The 12258-nt window shown below is 40.8% G+C and overlaps 1 protein-coding gene across 2 annotated transcripts in view; it reads left to right on the top strand.

The window, feature by feature from the left end:
- The first annotated feature begins 2640 nt into the window (after positions 1–2640).
- Positions 2641–12258, top strand: part of LOC103695975 (tryptophan--tRNA ligase, cytoplasmic) — a 38426-nt gene continuing 28808 nt past the window's right edge. For both annotated transcript variants that reach the window (XR_015971174.1, XM_008777436.4), the window contains exons 1-3: positions 2641–3018; positions 3115–3234; positions 5172–5357. Coding sequence is in view for 1 of the 2 variants with exons in the window: in XM_008777436.4 (XP_008775658.2) it covers positions 2804–3018; positions 3115–3234; positions 5172–5357 (521 nt within the window). In the remaining variant the exon portion in view is untranslated. The remainder of the gene's footprint in view (positions 3019–3114; positions 3235–5171; positions 5358–12258) is intronic.

Consider the following 12258-nt stretch of genomic DNA (forward strand, 5'->3'; position numbering starts at 1 on the left):
GATTCCATTGAAGGATGGCAGGGCTTGATATTGAATCCAAACTCAGAAACCATTTGAAAAATACAAAATAAGAAATACAAGTGATGGAGACAAGGAAATTATGCACCCATTGATTGGAAATATGAATTATGCACCGAACATTTGTTATAATAACCATTATATAATTTCAAGAGAAAAAAAGGTGAAAATTTTCTATTTTATATTAAATAATTTTTGTTCTATTTCAAGTTTATCCTGTGCCTACGGCATCCCAACGTACCAACAAAATATAGATTTGGCATTTGGGTAAAGGAGATCCTATCCTGAATTTTTTAATGCTAGTGATAATACACATGCAGATGCACAAATTATTAAAGACATTTTAATATATTTCTGTAAGAAAAGATTTAACATGAAATAAATGTCAATATACTGTTCCCATGAAATTATCTAAAATTTGCTTCCAACTAATTTACATCAACTTAGGTTTCACAGCAACTAACCAACTAATGCAAATTCTAGATGACATATGGCTCCCACAATGTGTAAACTTATGGGAATGACAACTCAAGGAGAAGTTTTTCTCTTGGACTCCTTTTTCTCTTAGAAATTAAGCATTATTTAAATCACTAACCCTTGTTTCAATATACATGGAAAGAAATTTACCAAAGGAAAAGAAATGAGAGAATAGAAAAGAAAATAAATGAAGAGATAAGAAATTCAAACCAAGACCAAGGAAAGAGAAAGGAGATGTAAGAGAAAAGAAGATGAAAGAAGAGGATTTTCTTTTTCTCTTCAAATCTCTCTATTTTTCGAGAGATTTAAAAAGCGGTTTTTGAGAGAAATTAGTTTTCTATATTTCTCTTATTTTGGCTCCTAACTTAGGCTCTGTTTGGGGGAGATTTTGAAGTGCCAAAAAGTACTTTCATTCAGGATAGGAGAGAAATTATCGGAAAAAATGGTACTTTTAGCTAAAAAATGGTGTTTGGTAAATTTTTCGAGAAGCTGTTTCAGCTTTTGTGGGAAGCTGAAAACAGCTTTTGGGAGGAAGCTCCAATTTGGAGCTTTTCGAAAATACTATTTTCAGCTTTTTTGAAAGCTGTATTTTTGACCAAAATACCCCCATTTAAAATAAAAAAGTTTCCTCCCAAAAACCTCTTTCTCATCGTCTCTTCCTCTCCCACCCAACCCCATTCCCTCTCCCCCGCCGCCTCACCCTCTCCCTCTGCCCTGCCGTCGCACCCCCTCCCTCTCCCCCACCTCCATGGCGTGGAGGTGCTAAAGAAGAGGAAGACGGGTGGTTTTTCCCTTCCCACGACCGCCCCCGGGCATGATGTCCCCGTCATGGAAAGGGGCGGTGCCGAAGAAGAAGAAGGTCCCACGATGGGGAGGGGTCGAAGAACAAAAAGAAGAAGGGGGTGCCCTCCCCTTTTCTGCGGCCGCCAGTGGTCACGACCCGCCCCCCTCCCGCGTTCGCCACGGCCCGGCCCCTTTCCGGCACTATCGGCCTTGCGGGAGGAGAGCACTTCCCAGGGGGCCGGCCGCGGCCGCGGGCGCCGCCAGCCACGACCTGGCCCCCTCCCGCGGCCGCGGCGGCCTGGCCCCCTTCCGGCACCGCCGGCCGCACTGGAGGAGAAGAAAGGAGAACGGGGGAGAGGAAGGAAGGAGAAGAAGAGAAGAAAAAAAGAAAAGAAAAAGAAAAGGAAAAAAAAGAAGAAAAGGAAAGAAAAAAAAGAAAAGAAAATATAAAAAATAATAAATAAATAAATAAATATTTATATAAATGAATGAATGAATAAATAAGATAATAAATAAATATATTTCAATATTATTAATTATTTACACTAATAATTATAATATTTTATACCTTTATTATTGTATTATACTATAAATATAATATTATAATATATTATATCATAATACATTAATATGTTATGTTAAATAATTTAATATTATGTGATATTATGAGAAATTAATTTATACTAATAATTATATTATTTTATACCTTTATTATTGTATAATACTATAAATATTATATTATATTACATTATATCATAATACATTAATATGTTATTTTAAATAATTTAATATTATGTTATATTAAGGAAAATTGATTTATGCTAATAATTATAATATTTTTTTATCTTTATTATTGTATTATACTATAAATATAATATATATTACATTATATCATAATACATCAATATATTATATTAAATAATTTAATATTATGTTATATTATGGAAAATTAATTTACTCTAATAATTATATTACTATTATGCTATGCTATGCGTGATATTACTATATTATAATAATATTATTTTACATTAAAGTAATATTATACTATATCATATATTATGTATTAATATATATTATATTTTATTATATTCTATTATATAATACTATATAATGTTCTTTATGGTAATTTTGTTATACAAAAGTACTTACTCAGTTTATTTACCAAATAAATGTTAAAGTGTCACAGCAATTTAGAAATGTAGTTACGAAACAGCAAACAGCCTTTTATAAAAACTTTACTTCAGACAGCTCTACTTCCAACAGCTCTCTCAAACAGGGCCTTACTATCCAAGATCTCCCGATCTCCCAATCTCAAGATCTGATCCACTGGATATCCACTTTGCGTCGATATCCGATGTCGTTGCCGAGACTGCAGACTCTGGTAGAGGATCCCAAGTTCCCAACCCTGCCGTCCAAACCCTAATCCCTGCTATCTCCGCTTCCAACCCACCGTCAACGTCCCCCCTCCCCCCCTCCTTCTTCCTAGCCAAAACCCTAGCCCTACCATCTCGAGAGCCATCCTCCAATGGCAGACGACGGGCAGAAGAGAGGAGAAGAAGACGAGCAGGTGGTGAACCCGTGGGAAGTCACCGCCAAAGACGGCGGCAAGATCGACTACGAGAAGCTGATCGAGAAGTTCGGCTGCCAGCGGCTCGACTGCTCCCTCATCGACCGCGTCGAGCGCCTCACGGGCCGCCCCGCCCACGTCTTCCTTCGCCGCGGCGTCTTCTTCGCCCACAGGTCCCTCAAGATTTCTCAAAAATCCGATCTTTTCCGTTACCCTCTATGTTTTGATCGTGGTATTGAGTGATTTCCGTATGGATTGTTGTCTGACAGGGATTTCAATGAGATACTTGATGTTTACGAAAGGGGGGAGAAGTTCTATTTGTATACAGGGAGGGGGCCGTCGTCCGAAGCTCTGCATCTGGGTCATCTGGTTCCCTTCATGTTCACGAAGTAAGTTTTCGTCTCACTCGACTCTTTAGTGTTCTTGACTTTGTTGATAGTTTGTATAATTGTATATGTGAGTTCATTTCGGATTCACATTCATCCTTGTGGTGTAATGAAAGCTTCACTTGATTGCTTGTTGCACTAATTTTGATTTTCTGTGGTTGGTTGTTGTCAAAATTTAATCTTTAGATGCATTGGTATGAAAATTTCTTGATGGCAAGTTGGGGAGTTAAACTCGATCCCAATTCACAGTCTTGAAAATCATGTGATGAATATCATGCCTGTTCCATATTGGGTTGATCAATATAATATTAAATGAAAAATAGTGTCAAGAAATAAAAATCTATCAGCAGAGCAATGCCAGAAAAAAATTTGCTGATAGTGTCTTTCCCTTTGTTGAATTGAATTTTTCTTTCATTGCCGTAAGGGGTGTAATCCACTTGAGTCCTGAGGATGGATCCTGATTTGGTTCTTCTTCTTGTTCTGTGAACTCTAAACCCAATTAAAAGAATTTTCTGTACGCCTTGATGGAGTGATTATGCCTGTTGCTTTATCGGAGTTTGGACATCAAATTTATGTTCCTCTTGGGTTCTTTGACATGTTAGTGATTTAGGAGACTTGGGCATTTTGGTATACTTCAGTACTTGGGTACTTGAACACTTATTGGTTTCTCTGGATGCTTTATCTTGACATATGCCTACAAATATATCTTTTGTTTGCCTCAAATTTCAGGCAAAGTGTTAGGTATAAATAATGTACTTTTGGATCTTGTTTAATTATTAAGCTATGCCATGCAACCAATATATATTGCGGACTTTGGCCTATATAAAATATGGTTGTTTTTTATTTGTGCTGTCTGCCCCCCCTTCCCCTGTGCCACCTCCTTTTTTTTTAAAGACACCTTGAGATCTGTATGACATATCTAGGTAATATTGTCCAAATGCACTAGAACTTGAAAAATTCAGCTGCATTCACATTGGCAAGCAAGAAAAAAGGAATTAGTATTAATGCTTCGTTATGCCTTTTTCAACTTTAGGTTGGGGAATTTCAACTTTCTTATCCACATGCCTTCTTGATGTTTTTAAGTAAAACATTGTTATTTCCTTCTTTGACCCTGATCAACATGTTGTCTTGATATAATCATTAATTGTTTTCAATTTCATTCCTTTCACCTTGATCAACATGTATGCTTGACAAAATCATTAATTGTTCTTCTGGGTAATCTGATTTGATGGAACAATAAGCCACTCACTCTTTCCATTGTAGAAAAGCATGATTGGTTGGGTTAAGCCACTTTGTAGGCTACATAGTCACTTATGCAGCATTTTGATGGTCTCTGCCTTAGGAAAATTTGTTAATTTAGTTATCTCCATTGAAAGCATTTTTGCTCGGATGTATGAAAACCTGTGGTAAGATGTTTGCTTAAAGTTTTTTTTCCCCTCAGACTTTTGTAAGTCCTTTTACTTTCTTCAAAGCATATCAGCTTTAAACTCCTTAAAAATGAGGGCTGTGAAGATGTGCTTTCATTCCTTAAGAGTCTCCTTGTCTTAGAAGTCAACTATTAGGCTTCATCCATTGTTACTTTTAGTTCTTTCAAATCCTTACTGACATAGGCTCAATCTTTATATAGAGAATTTGATGAAAAATCATGTGCAACATGAAAATAGACTTATTGAAAAAGAATTGTTGCCTATTTCTACGACCCATCATCTGTTGGCCCAGCTTGAATCATGACCTAGTGCAGCCAATCAACTTAATCATGCTTGGACTTGTGATGAACTTGTCTTAGACAAGTTTTATCAGTGAAATGTTCTTTCCTCCCTCCACATGGTGTGCATTTCATCATTTTGACATTATCTTCTGTAAGTTCTCTAGCTTTATCAATTTTCTAGAAAAAGCTAAATCAGTAATTAGTAATTGGTTTTCCTTATAATTGTTTGCAGATATTTGCAGGATGCTTTTAAGGTTCCTCTTGTAATACAGCTAACTGATGATGAGAAGTGCATGTGGAAGAACCTCTCAGTAGAAGAGAGTAAAAGGCTTGCTCGTGCGAATGCAAAAGACATAATTGCATGTGGCTTTGACATAACAAGAACTTTTATTTTCTCAGATTTTAATTATGTTGGTGGGTAAGTTGTGGTTGAATATTTTCCTTTCACTTGCATGAATAGATATGCCGATATCTATTGGCTGCATTTTCATTGTGGGAAGGCATTGACAGCAGAGTTGTTATTGAGATTATGTTTGACATAGAATTAATGCTGTATCTGTTTGACTTCTATTTCATTTTTTTTCCTTAGTTCATAGATTTCACAATGGGGCATTGATATGCATCGATACTTTTCTCATATAACTAAAAGCTAAGTTATTATTGTGCTGAATATTCTTACGTGGTTGACCTCAAGATCATTTTAATTCTATTTGCATAGTGGATGTTGTTTAGTTCTTCCTATCATTGATATTAACAATTTTTGTTATATTATTGATATACGAAAAATTCATTTGTGTATGCTGGCGATGGGCATTAAACTTGATAGGTTGCAGCATTATTCATGTTATCATCATCATCATTTTTCTTATTATTTTTTGGTCTTCAACTTCAGCTGGAGTGGTAACATGCATACAAAGTTTTGGATAATTTTGAACTCATCATTTATAAATAATGACCCTGATTTTTTTAGATAGAATAAAAAAAAATAGTAATTGCAGTCTGCAGAAGAATAATTACATTGTGTTTACGGGACAAATAGCTAGAAATCGTCACAACCGTGTCTATGCATATATTCCTCTATGCAATGTTTGCCGTAATGGTTGATTCCATACTGTACTGGTTGTACCATATCGGATATATCATACCGTATCGGTACTGAATCTGTATGTAGTCTTGTACCCTACCAGCACTTGGTCGCCTCGCCATGTCTTACTGTACCGCGTACTGACATTGTAATAGGATGGTATCGGTACGGGATCTAGTATTGAGACGGCGAACCTTGCTTCTATATCTTATTAATTTCTTGGTTTTGAAAAATAAAGTCAAGCCATAGAGTGGCATTGCAACTTCTATGCCATTCCTCTTGCATTCATCCATAAAACTTTCATGTGATACTGAATTTAACTCTCATTCAATGGGTTAGCTTAATGCAGACACCAGCATCAGACTGATTGTTTTGCGAGGTCACGGTCGTCGCAGGAGAATGGTCCAGCCACTTTCGTTGTAGCTGGATTGATTTATGTTATTTTATTTTATGTTGACTGGGTTTATTTGCATTTGGTCTTTTTAGAGTCTTTTCGGATTGTTTTCTTTGCAGGGGCCTATTTGTTATTTTGTGATCCTATATATATGGGTCCACCCTCATGTTTAGGGTTTAATGAACGATGAATGAAAATTAGCCTCCTTTCTTCTTCCTCCTCCCTTCTCTTCTCCTTCCCTCTCTTCTTCTCCTCTTCCTCTCTGTCTCTCTTTCCCTACCTCCGTCCTGCATCAGTTTGGTATCAGAGCAAGCTGGTTTTGCCCCTGCTGCCAAAATCATGATCTAGTTTCTGTTCTCTCTCTTGGCTTCCACCAAAATCCCTTCTCTCGGCCGAGTCTTACCCCATCCGCCACCTTCCATCCTCCTTCATCCATCCCCAACACCCAAAACCCCTTCGGCCTCCACATCTCCCCACCACAGGCCTCGTGACCCTGATGAAGATGTAATGAGAGGCATTAGGGTTGAAGCCCCCACTTTTGACGGTCGTCTTGACCCGAAAGTCTTCTCAGACTGGTTACACGAAATGGACCATTTCTTTGAGTGGTACAATCTGTCTGAGGAAAAAAAGTTCGATTTGCTAGAATGAAGCTCCTTGGTCGAGCTAAGCTTTTCTGGCAAAACACTGAACAACTTTTAGCTAGGAGACATCAACCTGCTATTATTGATTGGGTAGAAATGAAAGAAACACTAAAAGAAAAATATCTTTCATTAAGCTATCAAGATGACCTCATGTTTAGGGTTTAATGAACGATGAATAAAAATTAGCCTCCTTTCTTCTTCCCCCTTCTTCCCTCTCTTCTCCTTCCCCCTCTTCTTTCCTCTTCCTCTCCGTCTCTCCTTCCCTACCTCCGTCCTGCATCAATTAGTTGGTGCGGACACCAGTACCGGACTGATTGTTTTGCGGGGTCACGATCGTCGCAGGAGGACGGTCCGACCGCTTTCGTTGTGGCTGGATTGATTTATGTTAATTTATTTTATGTTGATTAGGTTTATTTGTATATTGTCATTTTAGGATCTTTTCGGATTGTTTTCTTTGTAGGGGCCTATTTGTTATTTTGTGGCTCTATTTATATGGATCCACCCTCATGTTTAGGATTTAATGAACGATGAATGAAAATTAACCTCCTTTTTTCATCCTCCTCCCTTCTCTTCTCCTTCCCCCTCTTCTTCTCCTCTTCTCTCTCTCCTTCCTTTCCTCGGTCTTGCATCAGCTTGGTATCAGAGCCAGGCCGGTTTTGCCCTTGCTGCCAAAGCCACGATCCAGTTTCTGTTCTCTTTCTGTTTTCTCTCTCGGCTTCCACCAAAATCCATCCTCTTGGCTGAGTCTCACCCCATCCGCCACCTCCCATCCTTCATCCATCCCCAACACCCAAAACCCCTTCGGCCTCCACATCTCCCCACCACAAGCTGACGAGCCCCAACCCGCCGTCCCTCATCTCCTTGCCTTTTCCTCTGCATGCCACCCGACCTTACCAAAAAACCCAAACCCCCTACCCTCGGGCCTCTCAGGCCGCAATCGACACCACCCTGCCTCCGTCTTCGCTACCGGAAGCTGCCTGCTGGAGCGATGACCGCCTTGCCGTTGGGTCGCCACCGGACGCCGCTGTCTGCCGGAGTCTCCCATCGCCAGTACAGCCGCCACAGACCTCCACCTCTCCCACCCCCCGCAACCGCAAGGATCGGAAGTCCTCCTCCCGAAACCATCGGGAGGTTGAAGAAAGAATTAACGGGTAAGGCCTAAACCCGTTAACCCACAATTCGGTAGCCCGGATCCGCCCCCAAAAAAAAACAATGCACATCAGTTGCACGTGCGAGCCGTACAGGTATCGCGTTGGGTCAAACCCGATAACCCGAATCCTAACGGGTCTGAGTTAAAAAAAAAAGAAAAAAAAATCCTTACCTGTTCTTCCTCGATCGTCTACCTGCCGACGCCGTCTTCGCCGAGCGGCCGAGGTGCCGCCGTTCTTCCACAGTGCCTCCCCGCCGCCTGAGTCCAACTGTCGTTGCCCACCGCTGCCCCATTGCCGAGCGCCGCCTCCTCTGAGCACCCCTCTGGCTTTGCCGCCATTTTCGTCGTGTTTTTTTTTTGGCAGATCCGGGCTACTGAATTGTGAGTTAACGAATTTAGGCCTTGTTAATCCTTTCTTCAACCTCCCAATGGGTTCGGGAGGAGGGCTTCCGATCCTTGCGGCTGCGGCTGCCGGGGGGGGGGAGGAGGACTACGGTGGCTGTACTGGCGACAGGAGACTTAGACAGATGGCGGCATCCGGTGGCGAGCCGACGGCAAGGCGGTCACGACTTCGGCAGGTAGCTTCCAGTAGCGAAGGCGGATGCAGGGTGGTGTCGGTTGCGGCCTGTGAGGCCTGAGAGTTGGGGGGTTTGGGTTTTGTGGTAAGGTCGGGTGGTATGCAGAGGAAAATGCGAGGAGATGAGGGACGGCGGGTTGGGGCTCGTCGGCCTGTGGTGGGGAGATGTGGCGGCAGAAGGGGTTTTGGGTGTTGGGGATGGATGAAAGAGGATGGGAGGTGACGGATGGGGTAAGACTCGGCCACGAGGAGGGATTTTGGGCTCGTTTGGTTCGCGGAAGTATTTTCTCTCCTAGGAATATGATTCCTGGGAATCATATTCCTAGGAAGAGGATACCTAGGAAAGTATTTTTAGCATGTTTGGTTAACCATGGGAAAGCGACAAATTTCCAAAGTGCTTATGTTTGGTTGACCATCCACTTTCCTAGGAAAGTTATGTATAATTCCTATTATGCCCTTAATAAAAATTAGTTCTTTAATGCCTCTTTAATGCTTCTTTAATGTTGAAGGGTCTTTTTGGGAAAAAATAAAAAAGGAGTGATTCCCACCTCATGGGAAAGTAACTTTCCCATGTTTCTCATGGGAAAGACTTTCCCATGAAATGTGGGAATCATATTCCCATGGGAATATAACTTTCCCATCTCTCTCCTTTGAAAACTCCAACCAAACAAGAGGCATTTCATTACTTTCCCGTTGACCACACTTTCCCCCCTCCTTTTCCTGCGAACCAAACGAGCCCTTTGATGGAAGCTGAGAGAGAGAACAGAAACTGGATCGTGGCTTTAGCAGCAGGGGCAAAGCCAGCTTGGCTCTGATACCAAGCTGATGCAGGACCGTGGTAGGAAAGGAGAGACAGAGAAGAAGAGGAGAAGAAGGGAGGGAAGGAGAAGAGAAGGGAGGAGGAAGAAGAAAGAAGGCTAATTTTCATTCATCGTTCATTAAATCCTAAACATGAGGGTGGATCTATATATATAGTCACAAAAGAACAAATAGGCCCCTGCAAAGAAAACAATCCGAAAAGATCCTAAAATGACAATATGCAAATAAACTCAATCAACATAAAATAAAATAACATAAATCAATCTAGCCACAATGAAAGTGGCTGGACCGTCCTTCTGCGACGACTGTGACCCCGCAAAACAATCAGTCCGGTACTGGTGTCTGCACCAACCAGCTGATGCAGGACGGAGGTAGGGAAGGAGAGACAGAGAGGAAGAGGAGAAGAAGAGTGGGAAGGAGAAGAGAAGAGAGGAGGAAGAAGAAAGGAGGCTAATTTTCATTCATCGTTCATTAAATCCTAAACATGAGGTCATCTTGATAGCTTAATGGAAGGTATTTTTCTTTTAGTTTTTTTTTCATTTCTACCCAATCAGTAATAGCAGGTTGATGTCTTCTAGCTAACAGTTGTTCAGTGTTTTGCCTGAAAAGCTTAGCTCGATCAAGGAGCTTCATTCTAGCGAATCGATTTTTTTTTCTCAGACAGATTGTACCACTCAAAGAAGTGGTCCATTTCGTGTAACCAGTCTGAGAAGACTTTCGGATTAAGACGATCGTCAAAAGTGGGGGCTTCAACCCTAATGCCTCTCATTACATTTTCATCAGGGTCATGAGATTCTCGAGGATCTACGTTATGTCGGTAACCTCTATCAATACTAGGAAAGGGGCCAGGTCCTCTAGGATGAGGGTAGGCATGATGATGACCTAGAACAAACCTATTATTAAAATCGCCCTGCCGAACAGAGCCTTGTTGTTATGGGATTTGTTCTAGGGATTCGTCCCCTTCAAGACCCGATGAATGGGAGGCACTGGCTTCCTTGGATTCAATAATCCTCTGAAATAAAGCCAAACTCAAATATTCAATGTTTTAAATGTCAAGGGTTTGGTCATGTTGCCTCCCAATGTGCAAATAAGACCCTTGTTATTGATGCACAAATCCAAGAGAGATGACAGATAATTTGGAGGAACAAATTTATGAGCCAAATTTAGAGAATATTCAAGATGTAGAGGACGAACCTGAAAAAGAATCAGACACTTTAGGATGTATCCGAACTACACCCCTGATGATTGCCCACGAATCTGACCAATCCAATATGAATGTAGTGAGGTGTGCAATTGCCCAACCTAAGAAAACTGATGACTGGAGACGAACCTCAATCTTCCACACTTACATTAAGTGTGGAGAAAAAGATTGTAAAGTTATCATTGATTGCGGGAGCTGTATTAATGCGATATCTTCCAGCATTGTCTCTCGCTTGGGTCTGACTCCAGTTCCCCGACCTCAATCTTATAGGTCTCCTGGATTGACACGTCGTCCATGCAAATTAAGGAAAGGTGTTTTGTACCTATTCAAATCCTTTCTTACAAAGACACTGTCTGGTGTGACGTAATCCCAATGGACATAAGGCATCTAATATTAGGACGACCTTGGTTGTTCAACCTCGATGTCACTAACCAACTCTTGCTCTTTTGTATTCCAAGGCAAAAAGATTAAGCTTAATCCTTTAAGGCTCAACACACTAGATAAGAGTAAGAACAAGAGTAAATCAAAAGGCAAGAAACTCCATATCTTTAGCCCCACGAAATTTGAGAGGAACATGTTTAATGACACTCCGGTGTTTGCTCTACTAGTTAAAGAAATTCACCCACATATCCAAAGCAAATTATCGGCTGAAGCCCTCTCTATCCTTGAGGAGGAGTTCAAAGAAGTTTTCCCTGAAGATCTCCCAGATCGTTTGCCCCCTTTGCATGATATTCAACACGCCATTGATCTGGTCCCGGGAGCTACTCTTCCTAACTTGCCCCATTATCGGATGAATCCTTCTGAGCATGCAAAGCTTCTGAGGCAAATTAAAGAGCTCCTACAAAAGGGATTTATTTGTGAGTCTAAGTTCTTGTGCCGTTCCTGCACTTCTTACTCCAAAGAAAGACGGAACTTGGAGAATATGTGTAGACAGTCAGGCCATTAATAGAATCACGGTCAAGTACCATTTTTCTAGTCCCCGGCTCGACGACATGTTGGATATGATGGCAGCTGCTACAATTTTCTCCAAGATTGATTTAAAAAGTGGCTACCATCAAATCCAGATTCGCCTAGGAGATGAATGGAAGACAACCTTTAAGACAAAAGATGGCCTATATGAATAGTTGGTAATGCCTTTTGGCCTCTCAAACGCTCTTAGTACCTTTATGCGAGTGATGACTCAAGTACTACGACCTTTCATGGGCAAATTTTTAGTCGTATATTTTGACGATATCCTCATTTATAGCCAATCTAAGGAGCAACATTTAGCCCATTTAAGGCAGGTTTGTATGACTTTACGCGACAAGAGCCTCTATGCTAACCTTAAGAAGTGTTCGTTTTTCACTTCTTATATAAACTTCTTAGGGTATAGTCTCTTCTAAGGGCTTATCTGCTGACCCCGAGAAAATTACTGCAATTGTAGAATGGCCTGAACCCAAGAATATTAGTGACA

The sequence above is a fragment of the Phoenix dactylifera genome, chromosome 11 (assembly GCF_051530095.1).
Source record: "Phoenix dactylifera cultivar Ajwa chromosome 11, Ajwa_hap1_PhDact_Kaust_v1.1, whole genome shotgun sequence".
Classification (NCBI taxonomy): Eukaryota; Viridiplantae; Streptophyta; class Magnoliopsida; order Arecales; family Arecaceae; genus Phoenix; species Phoenix dactylifera.